The sequence below is a fragment of the Labrus bergylta genome, chromosome 1, assembly GCF_963930695.1.
Source record: "Labrus bergylta chromosome 1, fLabBer1.1, whole genome shotgun sequence".
Lineage (NCBI taxonomy): Eukaryota > Metazoa > Chordata > Actinopteri > Labriformes > Labridae > Labrus > Labrus bergylta.
This window is the reverse complement of record NC_089195.1, coordinates 19845042-19871855: the sequence shown is the minus strand read 5'-3', so window position 1 is coordinate 19871855 and position 26814 is coordinate 19845042. Positions and strand designations below refer to the sequence as shown.

The window sequence follows — 26814 nt, the reverse complement described above, 5'->3', positions numbered from 1 at the left end:
CCCCTATCGCTGGTCGGAACCAGAATTACAAGTCGGTCAAATAAATTATTAATAATTTTGGCCCTTGATGTTGGTCAAATGTTATCCTCAGACTGAAACGCAGCCCCCTGCCACTAGCTGGGGCAGTAGCAATACACTAGCTGCAGCTCCAATTAATGGGCCTGCTCTTTTTGCTCTACTACCCAGATGTACACAAGCACAGAAAATGGATGGTGCGGTTTGGCAGTGTCAGGTTAAAGTGGCATATTGACTAGAGCAATGTGTAACTACATTTAGAACAGGAATGTGGACGTTTACATGCAAGGAGGACTGAAGACAGGGGATGCTAGCAGAGCTAAATCTTAGCCCCACTCTGCAATGTATGTGGAAGCACCTCATCTCCCTTAGGACCCGGCAGTCCCTGGTTCCCTGGCAGTCCTCTGTCCCCCTTCTCTCCAATGTCTCCTGGTGGCCCGATCAGACCTATAAGACCACCATGACCCTGCACAGACGTCAAAAATAAGCTCAGCAACTGTATAAAGTCAAGGTTTGTATTAACTGATTATGCTTGTATAGAATGCACATACTTTGTCCCCCTTCTTGCCGTGGTCTCCCTTCAGTCCTGGTAATCCAGGTGGCCCCTGAGGGAAAGTAATGTTTGATCAAACAGTTGATAAACTGAATAAAATTGTTTTTCTTTCTTGCTATTTATTTGAAATATTATTTTTCTTCTCTGTTATGTTATTGAATCTATGAATTGTCATACCATGGGACCTGGGGGTCCTGTCTGGCCTGGGGGTCCATTTAAACCTTGTTCTCCCTGAGAGAAGACAAAAAGACAGGAGTAGTAGAACCTCAGTTTTTGTTATGCTACACTGCAATGCTGCAAATGATCTTATCTCTAACTTACTGCAGGCCCAGGGATCCCTCTTAAACCTTGAGGTCCAAAGTTTCCTGAGTGTCCCTGTGCACCTACAGGTCCTGTCTTCCCTATGGGACCCTCCAAACCGCGGGCACCCTGAAACAGAATGAGAACAGGGTGATGTACTGTGAAGCTATAAGCATTCAGATGTTGTTATTTTAATATTGTTTTAAACACTCACCTTTGCTCCTTTCAGGCCTGCCTTTCCTTCTTTTCCTGGTTTCCCCAAGTGGCCCTGAACACAGCATTTAAAACTGTTTTACATGAATGTACTGTTTTACACTGATGCACAAATAACACAAAAGTTCACACAGAGATGGTATGAAAGGATTGAGAAACACACACTAAAAGTCATTATAACAGGGGAGGAGAGTTTAGATATCAATTAGTCTAACAGAGAATTAAAAAAATTTGATCCTGACGCTGACATATGAACACAAAAACACAAACCCTTCTCCCAGGAGGTCCAGATGGCCCAGGTTCGCCTGCCGCTCCTGGGGGTCCCTAAACAAAATGAAAAAAAAAAACCCTATCATATGGCAGTACGTGCATTGTGTGATGACGAAAAAAGGTTCATGATCTATAACTTGAAAAATATTTGTGTTATGTTGGAAAATGGAGGAGCTCACAGATTTTCCAGGGTCTCCTGTGTCTCCTTTAGACCCGGACAGGCCATCTACACCCTAATATAAAAAAATGATGGACAGAAGAAGAGTTTTATTCTTCGAGGAAAATAAAGTAGGAGATTTCTATACAGCATTATAAAAAACATGTTGAAAACCCTTAATCTAAAGTAATGAAATAAATGTGATAAAATTATGGGACATATTAAATTAGATAAATAAAAACCTGTAAATCATCTGTAAGAAATTGATGAAACACATGATATTAATACAACCAATAAAGCTAAATGTACTAGATTATAAATGAGCACATGGGAACGTTTTCCTTCTCTACACATTATGTTTAAACATTGAATTACGGTATGTCTCCTGATATGATATGAGGTTAATGCTCTAGTTCTGCCTATTAAATATGTATTCATTATTTTCTTCAGCTTTTGGTCCTTTAAGCAGAAAGAAACAAACTGAATTTTTGCAGAGATATCTTCAAGCAAAGGAAAATTACATGGTTGATCCCACAAAGACCTACAAGGTAATTTCCTGCCAACATTTGGGTTCGAATTAAAGTTGCAGAAAAAAGAAGTTGAATAAAAGGAGAAACTCACGTTGGGTCCAGCCTCTCCCTGCTGACCGAGGTCCCCGGTGAGACCTATAGGACCCTGAGGAGAGAGCGAGGGAGAGTTTGAGCTTGTTCTGCACTTGAATACATGGTACAGGAGTAGTAGGCTGGAAACCTGTGTGAAATCATGTGCCCTAAAAATGCAACGCTAACTGCAGAAGCAGAAAAGTTCACAGAAATGGGAATTGTTGAAATGCCTCCATATCTTTTGAGGTTGAATAAATACTTAAAGACAGGGTTGGTAATTTTCTACAGATACACTTTGTTTGAAATTGTCTTTAGGTCCTGACAGACATTAATAATTCATGTGCTCTGAAAAAAGAAACGAAGAAAATCCGTCATCTGTAGCTGCTGTAAGCATGTAAAGACTTTGACCAATGTCTGCCACAAGGTACCAATCTGATGAACCAATCATGTCTCCCTGTCTCCCTGCCAGTTCTCTACCCCATGCATTCACGAGCCCACACTCAAAGCACGAGTAGAGGTCCGCTTCTGGACCAATGGGGCTTGTCAATGTAAGTAAGGGGCGTGGCTTTTGAGGGAGCACAGAGGGGAGGGGGGTGGGTGCAGACGGAGCACTGAGGGAATGCTACTTTCAAAATCATGCTAGTTTTTCAAAAATTACCAACCCTGCCTTTAATGCAAACAAACTGATTGTTTAAGAGTCTACAGTACTTCACTGTGAATGACTCATCTCCTGATCGAGTCATTCACAGCGAGTGAAGAGGTAGTTTATGTATCAGAATGGGGCGATCTGACTTCCAAACAGTCATTTGAGAAGACAGTGAACACGAATGGCAGTCAGTAAAAGAGGCTCCTTCTGTTGCAGGTAAGTCTTCAATAACTTTTGATTCTCGGGCACTGACGTTAGGCTAAACATACGACTATGCACTCATGTTGGGCTGTTTGATTACATCTGGCTTAAGCTCAAACATAGAAGTCTGAGTGGTCCTGTGTTTGCATTCTTAATGCTGTATAACAGGTGCCTTGCTATGTGTAGTGGTGAGCGCGTAGAGGTCATTTTGGCTAAGCAGCAGGGGCGGATCCAGGGGGTTGCCTGGGAACAACAACCCAAAATCTTAAATTAACTATCTAGGCAAATTGACAGCCTCTACAGTGAATAGTCACGATTACGTTTTTTTAATCGATTGACAGCACGATTTTAAAGTTACAGTTTATGACAACACATTTATGGTGAAAATTGTCTCTCACAGCGTTGCCCTTGGCTCCATCCTCTCCTGTAGAGCCTCTTGCTCCTGGAGGACCAGCTGCTCCTGAAGGGCCCGTATCTCCTTTCTCTCCCTGGTCTCCTTTTTCTCCCTGAAGAAGCAAAGGAGCAGAGTGAGCGATTAAGAAAAAGTGGGGCAGAGGAGAAGCGCAAAAGAAGCTTAAAAACCCCAATATGGTGGAAGCACACTCTTTGATCTATTACTTTGAAGTTGAAATGTGCCCCGAAATTAAAAGCAAATAAACTCACCAGCCTTCCTGGAACACCGACTGAGCCGGGGTCCCCTGCCTCTCCATCCTCCCCCTTAGAGAGAAAATATATGCAAGAACTTGAGGACGGCACAATTTCTTTAGGGAGAAACATTATCAAAAAGTATGTTTTCTAAAAAGTGTAAATTATTTCTTCACCTTCTCTCCATTTCCACCACCCGTTCCTATCATCCCAGGACGACCGTTGGGACCCTGCACAAAACGGCCAAGATCACAGCATTTTATCAGAATTAAAAATGAATGCTTGACTAATCAAGGATGCATTAAAATAAGCGTGAGACTTACCTGTCCCCCCACGGGTCCTTGAGGACCATTAGGGCCTTGTTGCCCAGGTGGACCCTAAAACAGAGAGACAGAGAATTGTCAGCGAATTAATTTGTGTTGATTAAGGTCAAATGTGAAAGTTATAAGGGACGGATCGTTAAACAGGGTATTATCTCACCATCAGTCCCACGTGTCCACTCTCACCCTTCTCTCCTGGGAGGCCGGGCATGCCCTGTGGTTAAAAAACAAACAGGATGCAAGAGGATTAAAAAAAGAAGCTCCAAGTTCAATCCATCTATCCAGAAGTCGTTTGAAGGGCCTGACTGCTCCACAAATCTCACCTGTAATCCTATTGGTCCTTTGGAGCCCTTGAATCCACGGAGTCCCTCATCTCCTTTCGGCCCATACATGCCCTGCTGGCCCCGGGGGCCCACTAGACCATCTATGCCCTGGTGCACAGAGGAATGTGTAATGGTGATGAAGTTCACAGAGAGGAGTCAAAATGTGTTTTTTATTTTTGCCTTTATTTACACTTTTTATGAGAGACAAGGTAACACCCTGTTTTGTGTACAGTAAATGTGTAGTTCAGAAAATAATCACTAGGTGGAGCCTTGTCTTATGCTATACATAAAGGCAAGGCACCAGATGAGTAAGGCTGGTGTGTGAACGATAGCGTGACAGCCAGTCCGAGTGTTACCAGGATTTTGGATTGAATTTGACCGTTTTATGTTTAATTGTTTTGTATGTGGACAGATTGGAACATAATTTGCAATGATTGTAATGATAATCTGGAAGCTTCTGGAAGCTTGTCACACGTTTTAAATAGTTAAACTGTCATCTCACTGACTATATCTACAATTAGGAATGTTAAAATGGGTCACAACATGTATTTGCTTTCTTGCTGATAGATGGTTGAGAAGATTGATACCACTCTCATACATGGAAGCTAAATAAAAAGCTACAGCTAACAGCTGGTTAGCTTAGTTTAGAAAAGGATTAGGAAAAGGGGTTAACAGCCACCCCGGCTCTCTCCACAGGTAACAAAACGCAACAAACCCGAGCTAACTTTATATCTTGTCACAATTCTTTCTTAACTAATCTTTATAAAAAAAAACTTTTGTGACATGTTCCCTCTCCAAGATGAACAAACTTAGCTTGACACTCTAAACAAGTGTTTATGAGAGGGCTTTCCAGGTGTTGTTTCAAGCTAAGCTAGGCTAACTGTGTCCAGTAGTAGTAGCTTTGTAGTTAACAAACCAATATATAAGGGATAATGGCCTAAGTTTCTAACTCCCAGCAAAGAATATACGTGCAAGGTTGCCAATAAAATGTATTATTTCTAACGGGAATGAAATGAAGTATGAGCCCTTTCATCCTCCAGATCAAAGATAAAAATCAAACCAGAGTGGGTATAAAACAGCATCTATTAATATTTCTCAAAAGAAGACATTTTCACATGTGGGACTACAAACACTTCTCTATAAACATGTTTATGTAGGATTTGAGACCTTCTTTTGCTTTTTTACACTGACTAAAGAGAAGAAATAGTTCAAAGAGAAGAGGAGTAGACTCACTGGAAGTCCTGGCTGGCCGACTACCCCCTGAGTGCCTGTAGGTCCAGAAGGACCCTGTAGGGAGAGAGGGGGGGGTAAGCTTTCAGACATGATCAGATCTAATCTGGTTATGAAATTTAGGCCATATTGAGCTGTACACTCACTGATTCTCCTTTGTCTCCTTTGCTGCCTTTCTGGCCAGACTCTCCCTGCTCTCCCTGTAGACAATACACAAAAAGATTCACAATTTATCACGGGGTACAAACACACATTTAAACTCTCAGCAACAGTGAAACACAAAGAAACAGACAGTTTACCTTATCCCCATCGTCTCCTGGATGTCCTGCAGAGCCTGTTGCCCCAGGCAACCCAACAGGTCCCTGATCTCCATCCTGACCTGCTGGACCGATCGGTCCCTTCTCTCCCTGGAAAACACAAACATTCAACATGTGTTGTCTGCTTACAAGAAAAATGAACACAGACAGTGTTGTGCAGGTTCACAATTAAGATGAGCTAGATCAGAGCTCATTCCACAGAACTTAAAAATAGGAGCAAAAAAGAACTGTATACAGAGGTAAGCTAGGGAGGCAGAGAAAAAGAGGGAGATAGCACAAGAATAGATATCAGCCCTGACCTGATGTGTTCATATTATTGCAATAGCGAACGTACGGACTATATGATTTAGGACTATATTTTTTAAAAGCACTTTAGGAAACAAATTCAGAATTAAAGGATTGTGTGCAAACTGTTCAGTTCACCATTCACCAAAAATTTGAGCATGATCAATGAACGCGCTCATTTAGCGTTCAAAAAGTACATTCTTTAATTTCCTTGTCCCTGAAAATGAGTAAAGTCTATAGCAAAGACTAAACAAACCTAAAAAAAAACCTTAAGTACATTAATATAGAAAGAAAATGTATATAATTAATTACAGGCTCGCCCTTCTCTCCCATTGGTCCAGGTCCTCCAATTGATCCGGCTCGACCAGGCTGTCCGATGGCACCCGCTGACCCTGGAGGTCCCCTCTCACCTGACGCCCCCTACAGAAATAACACGTTGTTTAACATCACTGGAATGATAATGGTTTTCAACACATGATTTTAACCCCTGCAACGTAGAGGTGGATCCTTTCACAAACAAAAAACAGACAACACCCTGAACTTTATGAACATAAGAGACGTTCTGAGACTCACTAAAGCTCCTGGGGATCCATTAGGTCCTGATCCTCCTTTCAGGCCAGGAGGTCCCTGAAGAGATTAAACATTAGTTGTACATGTTGCTAATATCATTTTCAGTAGAAATACATGTGTCGGTTGTGTACTGTATGTATTCATGTGTATGTTACCATAACTCCAGGAGCTCCTCTGCTTCCTCTGAACCCCTTCAGTCCTGTAGGACCATTTTTCCCTGATGTCCCTGGTAAACCCGGATCACCCTGAGATGCAGAATGAATTACTCAATAAATAAATCAGTAATTAATAGGAGGTTTATTTATATAGCTACTTCAAAAGACACATAGTTCTGAACATCACAGGGATAAAACAAACAAAATCAAAACACAGAAGAGTATGAATATAGAGAATATGAGCAAGGAAAGGATAGAACAAAATAATAATGACACTCTGAAATTATATTCACTGTTAACATGCGGGTGGACCAACCTTTCCTCCTTCTTTCCCAGCAGCCCCAGGTAAACCATGCTCTCCTGGAACACCTGGTGCCCCCGGGTGTCCTCTGTCACCTGTTGGACCCGGTTCACCTGATTTACCCTGAAACACACAACATTGACAGAGTCAGTTACACTGATACATACCTGAAGTCCAAGGCAGGAGACATATTACATAAGTTATTCACCTGAGGCCCCACAACACCTGAGGGTCCTGGAGGCCCCGTCTTCCCTTGGAATCCCTGAAGTGACAGAAGAAGAAAAGTTGAAAAAAAATCTTTAATGTGTGTGTGTGTGTGTGTGTGTGTGTGTGTGTGTGTGTGTGTGTGTGTGTGAGTGAGAACATTTCTCACAGAAAAATTGCAGCTACTGATGACTTTTTCTGACCTGTCATGAAATTTTAACCAACTCACCGGCTCTCCTCTTTGACCTGGGTGACCTGGAAGTCCGTCTTTCCCAGCAGGACCCTTTAAAGACACACACACACACACACACACACATACATGAGCACACACTTAGAGAAACATGGGCACATACACACACAATTATAGATATATACTGTATATAGCAAGGGAAGGCTGAGAAATGAATGGATGTTCAGGAAAAAAAAATATGCCTCTGAAATTTGAGTAATACATCTGATGTGCATGATTAAGAGAGCAAATAACTGGTCACAATGGTCCCAGGTAAAAAAAAAATTACATTTCCCCCTAGAAGCTTTTTATTACAGGACCTTTCAACTACTCAAATTAGTCTGCGGGAGCTGTCCCCTGCAGGCAACAGACGGTGATTTGAGTCAGCATGTGACCAGGATTCCTTTCCTATGCATTCTCAGTCGGACAAATTGATATCAGAAAATGAAAACATGAGAACCTTAACAGAATATTAAATTATTGTGCAGGCCAAGATACTACATGTTCTTACTTCATTTAACCTTTTTCAAACAGGAAAATTCTTATTGTAATATAAATTCTCTTTGACAAGAGAGTCCTCGCCAAGACAGCAGTTGAAAAGTTTCACACAGAGAACAAACAACAGACTATAACAAGCAGAAATGAAATCAGACAATAAGCTTACAATGTGAAGCAGTAAGACATGTACATACACTAATCAGATGATCTCGAATCCTCTTTTTAAGATCATCCAAACAAATTAGTAAAATGCTCTAGCTTAAGGTGACCTTATGGCATAAACAAAGATGAAGAGGCAAATCAAATTAAAGTCACTTTTACCAAAGACAGAGAGAGTTTTAGAGCGTTAACAATCATGATGAGTCCACGAGACTGCAGGTTACAGCTACTGACAGTTTTAGGAATCAGTGGTGAACATAAATAATAAGGAAGTTCATGTAGTACGGCCTTATAAAGATAGATGTACCAATGTCCCATCCTTCTGTTGTATGAGGAAGACAATCCTACTTTCATACAAGACACAATGATGTGTGCGGAAGCCTACACCAGAGACCAATCACAACGCAGCATGGTATACTGAGTCCAATATTTTCAGTGACGATGAGGTAGCATGCAGAAGAAGAAACTCATCATAGTAAATTAGTGATAAAAAGAGTGAAAAGCTTGATGAGGTCCCAAAGCTCCAGCAACACTAGGAGTATGAAGAACAACTTATTGGACCCTGTTTTGGCTTGTCATCAAGTTCAAAGTTCAAAGTTTTTTTTGTATACCACATAAAGAGTGGTATTTGTTTCAGTGGAGTGGAAAAACGTTTTACCCTCATACAGACTCTAACACAAAACAACACGTTTATGACTTAAGAACCATTTTAATATTTGTGTTTGGTTTGTCACAACTCACATTTCCTCCTTTAGGTCCCGACTCTCCATTCCTTCCTTGCGGCCCTGAAGGTCCCTAAAAGAATATACCCGGCCATTACATCAGGCGGTCAATCAGCTGATCAAACATTTAATTAATAACATAGATTAATAGCATATTTCTTACTCTGTCTCCTGGAGATCCTGGGGGCCCATCATGTCCCGAGGCACCCTATGAAATGAGAGAAGAACACTTACATTGAAGGTTGGATTAAACAGCTAACATCGTGTGTTAAACTTTAAACATCAACAGATGAGATGTTTCTTTTTTTGGGGGGGGGGGGGGGTTGAGAGGAGAATCAGCTGACCTTTTCTCCTGACTTCCCTGTAGGCCCTTTTGCTCCCCTGGCACCTCGTGCACCCTGTCACAGAAGAAACACGAGTGAGACCTAACACAGGACAGGCAGGAGACAGGAGGTCTCAAACCATTCTGCAGTTTAGGAGACAGAGACTAACTACTGCACACAGCAAACTGATTGGATCAGTAAACACAGGCATGACTCAGATATCTGCAGCATTGGGATTATTAGGGGGATGCATAATGATGATAAAGGTTAAAATAAACAGTATCTCAGGTTTAATGTGAAAAATAATCATTTTCCAAACTTTTTAAATCTGAATTTAGACACAGGTGTCACATGCTGTGTCATGTATTTCAGCTTGATCCTAAAGTGAGTAATGGAAAATTCCCAAGGAATTGAACTTAATTGTACGACATTAAAATTGTTAGCATCCAAGTTGCATTTATTAAGTCATCGCCCACTGAACCAGGGAATGATTTGTGACACAGCACTCACATTTGGACCCCTCTGGCCTGCGCCTCCTGGTTGTCCTGCAGGACCCTGGGTACAAGAGACAGGAAGTCAATGGAGAATTCTGATCTCATGACATTACATCATAAAAATGTAAATCAACTACTCACTTTCTTCCCTTTTTCCCCTGCAGCTCCCAGTAAACCTGGAAATCCATCAGAACCCTGAAGAGGAGGAAGACACACACATTAACAGTGCATTAATCATACTCACTCTAATAGTTGTTTGTATTCAATAAATCAAACATTGGTGACTGTTCTATCATACCTTTGGCCCCTGTCGCCCTGGATATCCTGGTAGCCCAGGAACTCCGAGTTTCCCCTACAAAATAGAGACAATACGACTTTCAGCTTCTTCTTCTTTTAAGCATTGTTTCATCAGTATTAATGGACAACTTTATTGATCATGATAAGCATTCTGCATGCAAATTTAGCAATGCACCTTCTCTCCAGCGATACCAGAAGAACCAGCTTCTCCCAGAGGACCCGTCTGACCCTTTGGCCCCTCAGGTCCATCTTCTCCTCGGCCACCTGTAGCTCCGTTGTCTCCATTGTCTCCCTTTCCTCCCATCTCACCTTTGGCCCCGGGGAACCCGTCCTCTCCCTTCACACAGAATAAAGACTCAAAAGCTGCGTCTCATTTCAGAGGGAGCATCCTACGACGGATCCAGCCTTCGTAGCCCCCGTAGAAAGCTCAGGCTGAACTGAAATTAGACAATCTGGTCTACAGAGGATTCCCTTTTTGTATCACTAGCTGTCCCCGCCCTTACCTTTTCATTACTAAGCATCACTCCTTTCAAGTAGCAACCTGGCAGCTGCAACTAGCTAACCAAAGCAACATTATGTAACTTAACTTTTTTTTTTTTTTTTTTTTTTTTTTTAAGGATAATTTATTTTCTTTCTCTATTTATTTAATTTGTATGCTTCCATTTGAACGTGATTTGTTTTATTACCTCATGCTGAGTCTGTGCTTGTGTGCTGTAGGCCAATTCATAATTGTAATGCCAAACTTTGATAAAAAGAAAAATTAAAAAAATGGATTCCCAATGAATCTATATGTTGGGCCGGATGGATCCTTCATTGGCCAGGGAAAGGAGGATGCATTTGTCGGCTTCATTTGAAGGAGTATCCTTGATGGGACACTCTTCATTGAGACTCTGTGATGTTACAGGCCCTCAAATGCACAAACTGAAGGATGCGGTCTCTTAAATGGGACAAAGCCCAAGTCTAAATTAGCAGACATCATAAACCCACACATGATCGTTAACAATGGGACCTTGTCCGTTCTTAATGTGGGTAATGTTATAAGTTTCATGCAACAAAACATCCTGATTAGCACAGATTGTACCACTTTACTGCCTCACCTTTTCGCCTTTGCTTCCCTTTAATCCTCTGATTCCATCCGCTCCCTTCAACCAGAAAAAACAAAGAGTAGGTCAACAAGGAAACAGAAAACACATGATGTAGCATCTTTGGTTTTCAAGACTTCCTCATGATGTGGCAAACATTCAATTGATTCAATCCTTTCTTCAAATTCCTAATCTCATGTTAGGGTTTATAATATTGAACTAAAGTGTTGTCTTGAGTGAAATTAACTTTTCTCCAAAAACAAACTGTCTGTAGCTTTATCATCAGATTGAAAAAACATTTTATTGCTTTGATTCATTGTTTGGGATTCCTGTTACTAACAGAGAACCATGAAATTCATCAGGCCACCTTGAATCCACCTTGAATCCCAGGGGTTGTACACAAAATCAGGAATATGAGGCCTTGCATTTAACCTACCTTAACTCCTCGTTGTCCTGGGTATCCAACAGGACCCTGCACTCCGATGGGACCCTTGAAATGACCCACAAATTTAAAGAATAGTTTGATATTTTGAGAAGTAAACTTGTCTACGTATGTTCTTGCTTTGACTGAAGGTGAGATGATGATTAATAATAGTCTCATGAATAAGATTCTACAGCCAGCCAGTAGTCTTTAAGCTTAGCTTAGCACACAGACTGGAAACAAAGGGAAACAGCAGGGCTGGATAATCAACACACTATCTTTCTTGTTAGTTTAACTGCAAAGACGAGTAAAAAAAAAAAAAAAAAGACAATTTCTGGCTTAACAAGAGTTAGGAACACTTTACTTCTAGATAGTGGGATTTAAGAGTCCCTCTGAAAATGTGAAACTAATCCTTTGGTGACTGACAGGTTCAAGTTAGAGCAAGAAAACAGGCCTTCATTGAAAACAAACACGCACACATACAGACAACAGACTTACCGGCAGTCCTTTTTCACCTGGAGTACCTTCTCTTCCAGGATGACCCTGTTGAATTTAGAACATGTTTATATCTGTAGTTGGATAGATATAGTTTTGATTTTATAACATGCTTAGGGTCTATCGGATACATAAACAATACGAATCCTCAGAAATATTTGATGCATGTACTTACTGGGGGCCCATCGTTTCCAGGTAAACCCTGCATCCCTTTCTTCCCTTGAGGCCCCTTTAAGAAAACAAAACATCACTCAATAAGGGATTTCTCTTTTACCTCAAAGTAAAAAAAAAAAAAAAAAAACTGAAAGTGTCTTACTTTCTCTCCTGGAAGCCCTACTAACCCCTGAGGACCAGGAAATCCCTGCATGATAGATTGAGCATTAGTTTCTTTTAGACCTTAATATGCAATTGTTTTATTTTCTATCTGTTCTCTGCTCGTACCACAATCCCAGGGTTTCCTTGCTGTCCAGGGGCTCCGACTTCTCCGGAAGATCCCTGTTATAAAAAGGAAAATCTGTCATTTAAAATAATAATGTCATCATGCTGTAGAATCCATATCGCTTGTTGTCCACTGTTGTTTTTCTAACCTCAGTGTATTCATGAGCTCTAAGGCATTATCTCACAACATGGATTCAATAAAAAATATGTATTACATTCAACTAGAAGAAAAAGAATGTTTCTTTGCTTTAAAATGCAACAAATTGTTATTCCATTGATTTTAGGAGAAAACAAATAGGAGACAGGAAGGGTATATCACTTCTGAACATTAGTGTAACTTGTGATGTTGTCTTTTTTTTGATTATACTCACTATGTTGCCCTTTGAACCTTGAACACCATCAATTCCTCGAATACCCTGTGAGAAGAGAAAGAAAGACAGTTAATGGAAGGAAGTCATCATTTTCTTCTTGTTCTTAAGTACCCTCATGGCACAAGAGATTTGTTCAAACAATAACTATTTTTTTCAGATGCAGACAAAGCCATATTTCTCTGACTGTGGTTTATTTTCTGGCACATAAACCCTCTATTCATAAAACATAATTTATTTTCGCTGTCAGGCCAAATAAAAGATAAAATAGGACTGCACTGGCTTAATATATAAAACTTTTAATAAATTCAGAATGTCCAAGGTTAGTTAGATAAACCTGCTACTGACATCAACAAAACAAAACCTCGAAACCCATAAGGCCCCCCTGTTGGGTTTGGCTCAGGCACCTCCTTGCTTGAGGCTTCTTATGCTAGATTAACTGACACAACACAAATAAAAATAGTGTCAGATGAACACAAGTTCTAGCTTGTGTTTCTACAAGTGCACCCATATTGCAAATGATAAGATAATGCTCCAGGTGTTTGGTGATGTAATATAGCGTTTAGCTAAGATACGCTTAAATGAGATCAGAATTACATAACATCATGTTAACGAATGGATAAACACAGTTACATCATGATAAGGCATTATCACATGGCTTTATCTAACAGTAAGACCACATCTACATTCATGTTGGTTATGAGAGGAGCCTTAATTTCCCCGCACAGATAAACAAAGAGCTGTGAAAATCAGATAGTTAAGAGCAATGTATGTCTTTAGGCTAGACACTAATAAGAAGAAGATTTACTTTATTGATCCCCGTGAGGGGAAATTTCAGTTTTTACACTCTGTATTCATGCAACACACACATAGGCTGAGGTATATACATACATGCACACAAACAGGATCATATGGACATGCACTAATGGAGTGATGTCAGAGTGATGGAGCTGCCCACAGTGGGCGCTCCTGAGCTGGTGGTGGGGAGGGGGTTTGGTGCCTTGCTCAAGGGCACCTCGGCAATGCTCAGAGGGTGATCTGGCACCTCTCCAGCTACCAGACCAACTACCAAACTTGGTCCACACCCGGACTTGAACCGGCAACCCTCTGATTCCCAACCCAAGTCCCTACAGACTGAGCTGCTGCCGCCCCAAATGTGTCTCACTGTGAATGTTTTGTGACTGTGTGTGTGGCAGTGCAGACATTTTATGACATTGTGTATATATGTCTCACTCACAATCTGGCCAGCGGGACCAGGACGTCCTCTTGGACCATTCAGACCTCTGGAACCCTGAAAAACACATCACAGTTACATTAAATGAGATATTATTGGTTGTAAATGAGCGTGACCTTCCTTTCACTTTACTATCTTTGTGTCGACCAACTTGAATCTTCCTCTATAAGAAGTAAAGGGTTTTTCAGTTTGTATTAGTGTTTGATAAAAAGATCAATGCAACTTTCGATTAATTACAGTAACGTACAGTAGGCTACAGCCAGTAGCCATTTAGCTTAGCACTGAAAAATAAGGGATGCAACTAGCCCGGCTACATTCAAGCATAAAACAGCACATAGGAAGCTCATTTATTAAGATGTTATATACCGTTTATCTAATTCTTATTGAAAGTAGTTGTAAAAACACTTTTACCCAATTGTATGTTTTTTTTATGTGCAGAACTATTTCTCAGTTTCTTGATATAAATTACCAATAATGAACCCAATGCCAGGAATAGTTATAGGTTAATTTGATTTTCAGACTTCAGTATTCATACAGGCTAACTACCTTTGTTTTTACAATTCCATGATTGGGCCTGTTTTTACCTCTGACTTTATCACCTGGTTTGGTAATCTCTCAATAGGACCAAGACCATTAAAGTTTCCTATAAAATCATTGTTGTTAAAGAACCTAATCCAGTGGTTCCACTAGCCTGAACCCTGTACTCACTGTGCAACCATTTTATTAACAGAATAATTATTTCTATGAAAAACTAAACTGTGACAACAGCAGATCCTTGGGTTAATTCTTTTTCATTTCTTTCCTTTATTCTGTTCTTTAGTACCTACTTCCTGCCTTCGGCTGCGTCCACTCACCAATGTCATGATGCAAATACGTTTGTAGGCATATGATTGGTGTATCGAAATTAGTAACGGGTTAGTAAGGGTTATTTTATCATAAGCAAAAATGCAAAGAGTCTTGTTTCCTAAAATGTGTAACAACTTCTGTAAAATGATATTTAGGGTTAAAGTTGGGGTAGGGTGTGTGTATGTGTGTGTTTGTGTGTATGTGTCTTCACTGAAATACTTTATATTACAGTATTTTGGATTAAAATCAGGTTGGTAAATGTAAATCTTTCATTTTTATGTGTCTGATGTTTTCGATTATATGTGACACTTACAGCATCACCTGGTTGTCCTCTTGGTCCGGACGGCCCCTCAGAACCCTACAAAGCAACACAAACATTAATACATCCTGTACTTACAAAAACAAAACACATGACAACCCTGAACCAGAGGTTCCTCTCACCTTCTCTCCTGGCTCTCCAGAAGGACCCAGAGGACCAGGCTTCCCCCTGTCTCCCTGAGAAAAACCACACACATGAAAGTAGTAAGCACGTGGCTTCATGAAGAATCTGTTTAGCACCCCCCACTTATTGAGGCAGATTACTTACTTTATGTCCTTTATTTCCAGGAAGTCCTGGCAAGCCATCAAAGCCTCTATCCCCCTGAGAAAGAAGAGACATACGTTTATATTTTAACGTATTCTATATTCTAATCGACAGAAGAGTCGATTAGCTTTTAACAAGTGACATCACTTCTTCTGCACCTTTGCTCCAGTCTCTCCAATTGCACCGCGACCCCCGTCTGTACCCGCACGACCCTGACAGACATAAACACAAATTACACATCTTAAATTCTACACTGACTAACTGTATATTTTTGAATTATTGAAAATGATCATGACAACTTAATAAGAGAAAAGGAAGAAATTGATTAAGACAAATTAAAATAATATGTCTCACTCTTTTCCCGATGCGTCCGTTCTGACCTGGGATACCAGTCAGCCCTGTAGGACCCTGAGGTGGAAAGGGGGCATAGATCATAAAAGTTGAGTTTGTTTTCAGATGAGCTAGGTGTTATAAAATGAAAAGTGTGTTTTCAAGACAACCAGCTGACTCACCGCTGGCCCCAAATCTCCACTGGACCCCTTCAGCCCAGAGGGACCTGGTGCACCCTGGGGGAAAACAAGGTGACAACAAGTTGATGTAAACATGTCCTGTGTGAATCTACCAAATACTGGACCACCACAACAGAAGCCCCTTGTCATGGCTTCTTTTTTTTCAAGTGTAATTACACTCTACATGTTTTGGGGTGACTCCTTCAAATGCAATTTTGTCACAGCTCAAATTCAACGCAGCAGGAAACAGAATTAGTGAAGAAAAAGTCATCGCTTTACTTTATAAGGATGGCAATTACTATTTTCAATGTCTGACACATGTCGGCTGCCTTAATCTTTATTCAATCAACCAATCTGTATTTGTATGGAGCAGTTCATAACAAATATAATATGATATGATTTCACTCACTAGTGGTCCAGGTCTTCCCCTGAGGCCGAGCGGCCCTGGAGGTCCCTTCATAGCGAGCTAGAAGAGGAGGAAGACAGAGCAGTCCAACATCAGTTCACTGTATGTTTTAAAGATGTGATGGTTATATTGCAGAAGTTTGACTACCTTGGTTTGCTGCAGGATGGCCTGAGCCTGCGCCTCCTGTGCAGACACGACAGTACCCATCTTTGGATCGCCTCCTGACTGGAACTACACACATGCACATACAAACACACAAACACATGGAGACAAGATGCTTTTAAGTTAAAGTCAATACCCCACCCAGTGGTCAATATGTAGCACTGCCATCAAAATCCTGCATACAAAAAAAGGTACAGATGAATGAAATTAAAGGGCTATTATGAATAATGAAGTGAAGAAACACAAAATGTAAATGCTTCCATACAGAGTACAATGGGTCTGTGAACAGTTTGTAAGTATGGAAATAATGTTAATCATTGATGAATTGATTTACAAAAAAAAGAAATGGATCAAACAAATAAATCCAGTAATACACTGAGGAGATGAATCTAAAGTGTCTGAAACATTAGATGGACACCTCTTTGTAAAATGGATCTGAAGTGTTAAGTGATGAACATCATGGCAAAGTCAAACCAATTTATCCAAAAAATCCTGATCCATACACTTTCTCAGTTACAATATGACAACATTCAAATGTACCCTGAGGCCTAGCAAAGCGTTTTTAGCTCCAAATAACATCCATAGCAACCTGATGGCAGATTGTAAAGACTCAGGCACTAAGGAGTGTGTTCATGTTACCGGTATGAGCATTATGTTTCCTGGGGGTCCTGGTATCCCATCAGCTCCGTTAAGGCCTGGTCGCCCTGGAGGGCCCTGAGAGGAGGCAGAGGACGAGAGTTATGAAGGGACATTAACTTAATGTGGACTCATGTCAATCACAGAGCAAACAGGTGACAGTCCTCACCAGCTCCCCGGGGTCTCCTCGAGGTCCTACAGGTCCTGTGATTCCTGGAGGCCCTGGCTCCCCCTGCAAAAACACAGACCCACAAAAACAAAATATAGCTGAAAATAAAGGCGCTTAATGTTTCTTGTGCCATAAGCTCAATGACTTTTTTCACCATTCCTACATGCAGGGCTTGTTTTGCACATGAACATTGAGAAAAAGTGATATTCTTTTGCAGAGAAATATACTGACCTCAGGTCCTGGAGGCCCGTAAGGTCCGGTAATCTGTGTTCCCTGCAGAAACAATACAGATATGAACTATTTCTTTGTTAACTTTTCATGACAGTTATACTACTATAGATCAAAACCTGACTTCCTGTACTGTTATCCTAACAATCCTAAACATGAAGAGTTTCTAATGAGAGATGATTGAGGCTCTCACTTATCCATGAAAAAAATGTAAAGGGTGGGATATTTCACATTTACATTATTTTTTGGACTTTTGATGGTAAAAAAAACGTGACATTATGATGATAATTTCCATTCCTCAATTTTCAAGAAAACCAATCTGACTGGATACAATCTGACTCTAAATAACAGTCATAAATGTTAGTGTTTGATTTATTAATAAATGGGGCACCTTAAAAATAACGTACAATAGTTACAAAGTCATTCAAAACAACAGTGTCGCTATAAAATTATCCCCATCAGTTATTGACAGCTTTCCCAAAATGACCAAATATAATTCTCATATAACCAACCGTGTTTTTTTACCTCTGTGGCACTTCTGAACAGCAGTTTCCTGTTTCTTATAGGCAAACCCGTACACTGATACCAATTTATCTCTGACAACTCAATGTTGGTCCCCCCTTTCAGCAAACAACGATCGTTAAGTTAGGTAACATCCAGAGCTTCTGAGTCTTCACTGCTGTCTCGTGTTTTCACACAAGCTGTCAATCTTGAATTATTTTCATCATCTTAATAAAGAATCCACAGGTCAACCCAGAAACACCTACTATAGATATGAGATAGATGTCTTATTGGATCAAAGAACAAGTATATTTGATCGATGACTTCCTTCTGGTGCTTAAAAATGTCAAACTCAACACATTGACCATGATTAACAGTTCAAAACTTTCAAATCAATATGAAGCTTCTTAATAGTTTTTCTTACCGCTCCCAGCTGGCCAGGCGCTCCTTTTTCTCCTTTCTCTGGTAAATCCTTACAAGAAGATGAACAAAGACTTTGAACACGGTATTAATGCAGAGCTGGGTAGTTTTCTAATCTGTTAACTTTATCCTTCAATTTAACTGTAAAGATCTCATTGCGACACAGTTTGGATAATACCTGCGTGTTAAGAGACATCTCCCGTTCTCTCTCGGCCGGTCCGTAGCGATCGTCATCTTCTTCTTCATATTCATACTCATTAACATGGTAGTATTCTGTTGTGTTGTCGTAGTCTTCATACTCAATGATCTGTCCAACAAACACACGCAAATTTCAGTTGTGTGAAATGTGGAGGAAAAAAAGGTGAAAAAAGAAGTAAGGAGGTAAAGACGACATGTGAACAATTAGCTTATGCTGCTTTTCATCCTGATGAGTCTCACCTCGTACTCTGTGACGTTAGGGCCTGAGGTCACCGTAGAAACAGAGAGCTCATCATAGAGGTCACTGTAGTCAAACTCCTCGAACTCTTCGAATACGTGTTTCTTTGGGACTCTCTCCACCTGAAGGCCATAAAAAAATCAATATTGGTGTAAAAAGGTCCCCAAAAAAACACATTAATAACATTAATACATGGGTTTATGTGTATGTTAAAATGTGCATAAATATAATGAAAGAACCCATTGAAATATCAGATTCTTCTTGTAGTGCTTTCTGGCAAACAGACCTTAGAAAAAAGCCCACATGTGGCACACATAAAGTTAAGTTTTTGTTATTTATATTTGCTCCTTTGAGGCATCATGTTGAAGCATGATGGCGTCATTAGAACACAGAGTGTTTACATCTCAAGTTTACTGTTGGCTTCTTCCTGCTGATAACCTGGTGAAGGTGCTAAAATAAAAACAACAGAACACACATCAACCAGGATTCCTGAAGTGTTTTGAGCTGTTAGCTGGATGATAAATCAAACAGCAGCAGAGGAAGGTTTGAAACTCGTCCCAGGCTAGCAGAGAATTGGCACAGAGAAGCTGGCAACGTATCACAAAAGCATGTCTTGTGTTTTGAATACAGAGATCAGAGGATACAGATAAGAGAGAACTTAAAAAAAAAAAAAAAAAGAGAGCTGGGTGGACACATGCAGCTTTTTTATGACTCAATACTTTGTTCATTACTTACTGTATCATTCTATCAGCATTAAATAAACATCTGAGTGATGCTTCTAGTGGTGAAAGTTTTTGAGTGTAGAAACAGATGTAGACAAATTCTGCGCATGCAAATTGGATCAATATAATAAAAACCACAATGTTTTGAGCTGAATGCCTCATTTACATTCCATGCTAAGAGTCTTATCCACAGCCCGCGGTGAAGTTTTAATTTACGACAATCGCAGTGTGAAAAATTATGACAGACAATAATGAAAACATTCGTCTTCTGTCATACATGCCCTCTAAACTGTTCATAAATAACTGTAATGGTTTTACTCCTACAAATGAACCCCGGGGGGGGGGGGGATTTACAACATCTTACACCTGAGATGCCTCACAGAGGTTGTTACATGGGAAACCTAGCAGGTAGGATTTATTGGGATCCCATTGATCATTGTGCGTTCAGGCTGACATGCGGTTAAGCCTTCTGTGATTGGCTGTTAGAATGGGGACTTAAATAACATGTAAACCAAACTAATTCATTTATCTGGCAAAAGTGTCTGGACCTCCTCCCAATCAGATTCCATCCATTCTGATTCAGGTCTTGTAAATCAGAAAAGTTGATCAGTATGGGTTGGTTTTTAAGCATCTTTGAGGAATTTCTGCTTGCAATCAAGATTGCTGCAGCTGAAATGGAATGCTCTGAATCAGCTCTTGCATAATCACAGCTGTCAATAACTCATCCTAAAAAAACGAGCCGAGCACCTGGAAACAAGCTGAGTTAACATTTGCAGCACCTCAGCCCGCAGTCAATTTTGACACCCATGTCTGTGTGTCTGTAGGCCTTAAGCCTGATCTTCAACATGAAATTGATTAATTATGTTTGCTTAGCCTTAAATTTATGCTCGGAGAGAAAATAAATGCTGCCATTTACTACATTACACAACATTTAAAGAGAAATCAGGTAACCTTCGTTGCTCTAAAACAGTATCTACCCATTGTATAGTGACAAATATCCATAATTTAACTTTAAAAACATTACTGCTCTCTCACAGTGTTCAATTCCAATTTGAATCACTGCATCTCCCCTTCATGACTCCTCATGGGGTTGTTAATGATGTAAGAGAAACATGAAAGAAGTTAATTGGCCAAAGAAAAAGTTAACAGTGGCATAGAAGAAAAATAAATGTGGGAAAGTGGTACAAAGAAGTTAAAGGATAAAGTGTAATTATATCCTTAAGTTAATCAGATATTGTGTTTTTTTTCTTATAGCTGTACCATGGTATTTTCGTTATTGTGGACAATGTGTCAGCTACGGTATGACATGGCATGGCATGGTATGGTATGGTATGATATCCTGAGTTACCCTGCAATTCCCACCCCTAATGACGAATGTTGAAAACGAACTTACAAGTTCAGGAAATGCCAAGTGGACTTACCTCCTCAGCCTCTGCTAATATGGTGTTGTAGGGCAAAGGTGCGTCACAGTCTGGGATGTAGTCCTGACAGTAGGTCTCTGCTGCCCTTGGGTCTTCAACAATCAGCAGCTGCTGGATGTCTCCCTGTGTCAGAAAAAAACGTGCAAATCTGTGACTCATCACACATTAGTGAAACCATATGACCATAAGGAATGCACATGAGGTGTCACATAATATTATGCTTCTCATCACTCTCCCTCGCTGTGCTATAAGTTGTCACATATATGAATGACATGTCATACCATCTGTCTTCATCTTTGACCGTATGTGTTCATTAAGTATGATCAAAGTGGCTAAACAGGCTGCTTTTCTTTTCTTTTCTTTTAATCGCTGCGCTGCACTTAATCGTCTCCAGAGCTTCAGACTAAACTTGCTGCCAGCATATTTCGGCCAAACTCTTCCTTCCTCTGCTCAATTTTTACACATCCACACACATGGAAGAGAGCCCAAGACAAAACAAGGCCTGGGTGTTGCCCATTTAAACAGATGGACCACCTGACATTATACTGAAAACAAAGGTCACCGACAGGATCTGTCAAAATGACCTCCCACTGCTGAAGACAACAACAGAAACGGAATGTATACAAGTTGAAATATATTTAACAGAGAAATTGAAGGAGTTTATGTCCAGAAGTTGTTGTGAAAAACATTCAGTAATTCGTGAGTTTAAGCTAAAGTGGAATTCTGCAAAAACTGCAGATAAGAAATATTTAAATAATAAGGACTCTATAAGCCAAACTAATTGTCACAGCTTTTACTGCAAACATTTAATAATCTGCACTGAAGGTTTGAAGCAGAAGTAAAGGAGCAGTATACCCTCCCAACCACTGGAGGGCAGCGAACAAGACAGGTCTGTTTGTTTATTCATTGTCCCCCTTTGATGGAGAAATCAAACAAGCTGCAACAAGCAGAGACACTTCCTTACAAGACACACAAGGAACCGATCATGTGTTTTCGTTTTTTTGCCAAGTTTTGTTTGAAAGCCAAATGAGTTTATTCTTAACACAGGGGATGATGTGGAGGAGATTAACTTAGTTTTTTTTCATTAAATGTGAGCGAAACTGTGACCGTTTCACTTCAAATCATTTCCTCTTCAGCTTTTAACCCCTCCAATGTGTTCCTGTGAACACAGACCTACCTCAAACACGCCTTCATCAAGCAGTCTTGTCCCAAACACTGTCACTCCCTCGATGCTGACATGTGGGTCAAAACCTCTGAGCAGCTCCAAGGTGTCCAGTTTGACACAGTCCAGGTACAGAGTCACAGACTGACCCTCCACACTGTAGGCGACTCTGTGCCACCTGGCAGAAAGCAGAGAAGAAGACATTCAGCTCTGTTCCAACTTTCCTGAGTAGGCTTTCAAGGCGAAGACAAATCATGAAAACGTTGTGAATGCAAGGACAATGTGAAACTGTGTGACAGGTTTTCTCTGTTTTTATTGTGTGTAGTTACCCACTTGCCATCAGCCAGATTGATCTTTCTAAAGGTGGGGTAGAGTTCAGGTGGGGGCTGACCCTCATGGTCCTCATAGAGGAAGACAGGAGAACGACCGATCTCCACACCTAGTTGCTGCGTGCCCTAAGAGACACAGAGACAAATAGAACATACTGAAGGAGGGACGATGGGATAAAATGATTATTAGACAAGGGGTTTCATTCTACTATATATTTTCAATCTATTTCATATTCTATTGACATTTTAATGCTGCATGAATAACACTGAACTGTAACTTTTACTTTTTTATTTTGTAACTTGATGTTTTGTGTGAAGCATTTTAAATTGCTTCTTGCAGTTTTGCTATTTGAAAAAAACCTTCCTTGCCTTGCTTTTTAAAGTGCTTTTTTGTTTTTGCCACTTAAGGGCCCAGATTGGTTTTTTTTGTGCCCAACAACAGGATTCCAACAGAGACTGACCCCTTTTGTAAGTGACATCCCTTTCTGTTAAACCAGAAACAGAAGTCTCGCTCAAGGGGGCGTCTCGCTCTGGAAACTAGTAAGAAGAAAGTCTTTGCAGGAAGACAATTGCAGAGATGTCAAAGTTGAAAACAATCTTCTTTTTTTTTCTGGAGTAGAAAAGGAAAGAGTAGCTAGTCAGACCATAAAGACAATAATTTGTGACTGTTGGTGGTAATTTCGCTTTGCTCTTTTATGAGAAGCTGCAGTTTGTACTTAAACGGGGGGTAAACCTGGTAGACAGAATGAGAAGATAATATACACAAAACAAGCAGAGTTGTTGAATATAAAACATGCATGGGCAGATCCAGGAGGTGGCTAGAGCCAACCTTGCATTCTGATTTGCCACCCCAAAAATCCTTCACTATTATTAGATATTTGCTCTTTTAGACACAGGTCTATTAAGGCTGTTTTTCACAAGCCTCTAGCAGCTTTCTTAATGTAGCACATTTACTTTTCTTAGTGCTTAGAATGTAACCAGGAAATACATCTCTGAGTTACTTTAATAATGGTATTTTAAGTTGATATGATCAATGGAGATAGAGAGGCTAAATAAATGCTATTCATTCATGTGTTTGTGCATCCATACTTCATGCCACCCCACCTCTGTTAACATGATGAGTGAACATCTGGTTTGAACATCCTGATGTGATGCAGTGTGTTTGATGCGTACCTGCGAGTCATAAATAGAGAGGAGGAAGGCCTGCGAGCCTTTAACAGCTCTCACTGTCGCCATCACGGAGAAATTCATAGGGAACGATGAATCTGTGGAAGATGCACACAGAGTCATCACCTGCTTCTGTGACCAAATACATTCATAAACACACTTAATGATTTACATTTGGGGAGAGGGATGTCTGTGGCAACCTGCTTCGCCTGCTGACACCCTGACCCAGCCCAGATAGTGAGGTAGAAAATGTATGGATGGATTATACATACCCACACATAGTCATATTATACCTACCAGGGAAGAGTTGTTTTGAGGGCGCGCTAAGTTGAATCTTCTTGTCGATCTTATAGGAGAGGTCTGTCTCCTCGCGTCCCTCCCTGCTGGTGCACAGTCCTGACTCCAGCGACACGCCCTCCATATCCTCTGACAGCTCCAGAACCTTCAGGACATCAATAGGATTGGCTGGAAAGAGATCAAACACATTTTAACTGAGAAGGCTGGTAGGATTTACCAATCTGCAGGTCTCTCTGGCATCAAGCAGGTTCATCTTCTCTGCATCCAGCAGCATGTGTCAAACATTTGACATAATTTAACTTGAGCTTCAGCACCAAATCATTTTCTAACTGTGCTTGTTCACGTGTGTGACAACTAGGGGTTCAATGATCCATCAGTCAACGTTATTTAACGGTAAACAGGACGAAGCAATTATTTCTGTGCATTCTACTCTATGTAGCGAAACCACGATTCCAGTAAAACAAAAACTAAAGTCAGTTCTTCACTGCCTCACGATGTGTCACAGATTTCATCCAATTAAAATCCCATAATGTCACACAAAACTACATGAGATACACGTATTTCTACACAGGTTTTTGTTGTCTCTTGTTAAAAAGAAGAATGTTTAATTTTGAATGTCAGAAATGTTTCAGTAATAAAATTGTCAAAATTGCTCTTTTTTAGGTCAAATCATAAATTGATCGCAGGCCCCTGAATCAAATCATATCGAAACCTTTTCATGGCAAACCGTTTGAAAGTGACAAATATCACATCATTGTCCAGAGAATCTATATTTGAATAATTTAAGCCAAACAATCTCTACTTAATGGCTTTGCATTTTAGAATTTAGCACCAAGTCATTGACTGAAAAACATTTCTCATAGCAGTAGCTTAAATATTGTGAATTTAAATAGCTTTTAATAGCTTGAGGAGCTATCACAATGTGATTGATCCAGGGCTGCACACAGTTATGCATCAGCAGTGCTCCAGGATGCCATTTTGAGGAAAAGAAGAAGGAAGTAGCTACCTTGGAAAGAGCTAAGGAGTCAGCTGTTTTGGAGGAATTTCATGCTTAGCTACGCCAACATGTTCTACCTGGAGAGCAGTGTTTTACAGAGTTATGAGTAAAGCCTGACGTTGCCTTTCCATTGAAAGAATGAGTTTCACAAAGCAAGGCAAATCAATTTATCTAACTGTAGTATATGATTGACACTCAATGAAAACTTCCATGTAATGATATAAGGGCTGAAAAAAGCAGTGCATCATAAATACATGTTCAAACAAAGTGAACACTTTCTTTTAATTTACACACCTGCATGTTTTTCTGTGATGTAACCCCTCAGACATGCTGGTCTTGTAATTGAACTACCTTGTAAACAAACTAATGACAAAGTTTATCAGTCAGACCATGTGCTTTTTGTCAGTCTCAGTCTTTGTAGGATGCTAGTCTCTCTTAAGGACACATACTTGTTGCAGAAGCTTGGTGTAAACATAATAACACCCAAAAGCAAAAGTCTGCATCACACAACAAAGACTGATATCAGAGGGAGGTAATGAACACATGTTCAACAATAATGGAGCCTGAGCGTGCACACGCACACAGACATTTGAAATGCCTAAGATGCGGTCAGGGCGGCAGCTTGAGCAGAAATGCAAATCATATGTACAAACATTCTTTTGAACAGAGTAGACACAATGCTCACAGAAATCTATGAGGTGGACTAAGCAGAAAAAGATGGGATATTAAAGACAAGTCTGGGGAAAGGACAGGAGAAAAAATGTGCAAGAGGAGATGAAGGGGTAAAAAGGGAAAGAAGGGAAGTAATAGATGGTAGGGGAGAGCAGAGGAGGGCATGCCTCTACTGGTATGGCTTCTTTTCACACGTATTTCTGCAGCTTACGTAAACCCTCCATCTGTCTCGCACCTTTCAACGCACACACACACGTGCGCGCACACACACAAACACACACACACACACACACACACACACACACACACACACACACACACACACAAGTGCACACGTGCAGGCACACAAGACAAAGAGGTTGGCATGATGTCCCAGTCTGAGTGCCAGATGTATTAGCTGCCTATATTTTCAGTTCTCCATCTGTCTGACAGCACAGCTTGCCTGCTGGCATTCTGTCAGCTCTGTCTTCAATGTTATTTACTGATACAGCAAATATTGTGAAATTAAAGCTGCCAGAGATTTTTTGTTTCTATATGAGCAGAGAAAAGTCTTAAAAAGTTGATGTTAGCACATTTTTTGTTGTCATTGATTTGTGATCCTATTGCTCCCTGCAGCTTCAGAGTTCATGGTGTCATACAAACAAGAAATAAACAGTATATACACTGCAGCTAAATATGATACATAGTCGGTGTTTAATAATATCATACGTATCTCTGAAACCTAAGTAAGCACCCAATAGTACTTGAAGTACATTCTATTTAAGGAGTGGTAAAGGAGTTTCCACCAATACATTAGTGGCAATAGAAAACCAAACAGACATTTACTTTGTTTGACTTTCAGCTCTGCCTTGATGTCAACAACACTGAATTATTCTACAGTATAACAATAAGGTTTCTATTGAAACTCTAAGCAGACACACATCCATACATTTTAGTAACTTAATTTTCCCATGATGACAAGAATTTATAGTTCTTTTCTTGAAATCCTGGCTAATCTTTCTTGTTATCTCTAAAACAAAAGTTGTTTTCTCGTGTTAACAGGACAGATCTTTGGTGATCTAAAAACAAAACAATAGCTTGGTAC

The 26814-nt window shown here is 40.2% G+C and overlaps 1 protein-coding gene across 1 annotated transcript in view; it reads right to left on the bottom strand.

Moving 5' to 3' along the window:
* The window catches only part of LOC109990884 (collagen alpha-1(XI) chain-like), a 45111-nt gene that overhangs the window by 5594 nt on the left and 12703 nt on the right, over positions 1 to 26814 (bottom strand). The window contains exons 2-58 of the mRNA XM_065955946.1: positions 24062 to 24229; positions 23771 to 23862; positions 22602 to 22723; positions 22284 to 22446; positions 21107 to 21229; positions 18966 to 19085; positions 18706 to 18834; positions 18532 to 18579; positions 17610 to 17651; positions 17379 to 17441; positions 17213 to 17287; positions 16559 to 16642; positions 16415 to 16471; positions 16009 to 16062; positions 15851 to 15904; positions 15655 to 15708; positions 15500 to 15553; positions 15355 to 15408; positions 15227 to 15271; positions 14071 to 14124; positions 12837 to 12881; positions 12469 to 12522; positions 12344 to 12388; positions 12203 to 12256; positions 12031 to 12075; positions 11548 to 11601; positions 11127 to 11171; positions 10205 to 10366; positions 10031 to 10084; positions 9874 to 9927; positions 9749 to 9793; positions 9260 to 9313; positions 9079 to 9123; positions 8935 to 8988; positions 7537 to 7590; positions 7312 to 7365; positions 7119 to 7226; positions 6803 to 6892; positions 6651 to 6704; positions 6390 to 6497; positions 5775 to 5882; positions 5622 to 5675; positions 5479 to 5532; positions 4246 to 4353; positions 4083 to 4136; positions 3926 to 3979; positions 3779 to 3832; positions 3621 to 3674; positions 3356 to 3463; positions 2130 to 2183; positions 1531 to 1584; positions 1352 to 1405; positions 1083 to 1136; positions 890 to 997; positions 746 to 799; positions 567 to 620; positions 374 to 481 (exon numbers count right to left, since the gene is read on the bottom strand). Coding sequence (XP_065812018.1) covers positions 374 to 481; positions 567 to 620; positions 746 to 799; positions 890 to 997; positions 1083 to 1136; positions 1352 to 1405; positions 1531 to 1584; positions 2130 to 2183; positions 3356 to 3463; positions 3621 to 3674; positions 3779 to 3832; positions 3926 to 3979; positions 4083 to 4136; positions 4246 to 4353; positions 5479 to 5532; positions 5622 to 5675; positions 5775 to 5882; positions 6390 to 6497; positions 6651 to 6704; positions 6803 to 6892; positions 7119 to 7226; positions 7312 to 7365; positions 7537 to 7590; positions 8935 to 8988; positions 9079 to 9123; positions 9260 to 9313; positions 9749 to 9793; positions 9874 to 9927; positions 10031 to 10084; positions 10205 to 10366; positions 11127 to 11171; positions 11548 to 11601; positions 12031 to 12075; positions 12203 to 12256; positions 12344 to 12388; positions 12469 to 12522; positions 12837 to 12881; positions 14071 to 14124; positions 15227 to 15271; positions 15355 to 15408; positions 15500 to 15553; positions 15655 to 15708; positions 15851 to 15904; positions 16009 to 16062; positions 16415 to 16471; positions 16559 to 16642; positions 17213 to 17287; positions 17379 to 17441; positions 17610 to 17651; positions 18532 to 18579; positions 18706 to 18834; positions 18966 to 19085; positions 21107 to 21229; positions 22284 to 22446; positions 22602 to 22723; positions 23771 to 23862; positions 24062 to 24229 — 4121 coding nt within the window. The remainder of the gene's footprint in view (positions 1 to 373; positions 482 to 566; positions 621 to 745; positions 800 to 889; positions 998 to 1082; positions 1137 to 1351; positions 1406 to 1530; positions 1585 to 2129; positions 2184 to 3355; positions 3464 to 3620; positions 3675 to 3778; positions 3833 to 3925; positions 3980 to 4082; positions 4137 to 4245; positions 4354 to 5478; positions 5533 to 5621; positions 5676 to 5774; positions 5883 to 6389; positions 6498 to 6650; positions 6705 to 6802; positions 6893 to 7118; positions 7227 to 7311; positions 7366 to 7536; positions 7591 to 8934; positions 8989 to 9078; positions 9124 to 9259; positions 9314 to 9748; positions 9794 to 9873; positions 9928 to 10030; positions 10085 to 10204; positions 10367 to 11126; positions 11172 to 11547; positions 11602 to 12030; positions 12076 to 12202; positions 12257 to 12343; positions 12389 to 12468; positions 12523 to 12836; positions 12882 to 14070; positions 14125 to 15226; positions 15272 to 15354; positions 15409 to 15499; positions 15554 to 15654; positions 15709 to 15850; positions 15905 to 16008; positions 16063 to 16414; positions 16472 to 16558; positions 16643 to 17212; positions 17288 to 17378; positions 17442 to 17609; positions 17652 to 18531; positions 18580 to 18705; positions 18835 to 18965; positions 19086 to 21106; positions 21230 to 22283; positions 22447 to 22601; positions 22724 to 23770; positions 23863 to 24061; positions 24230 to 26814) is intronic.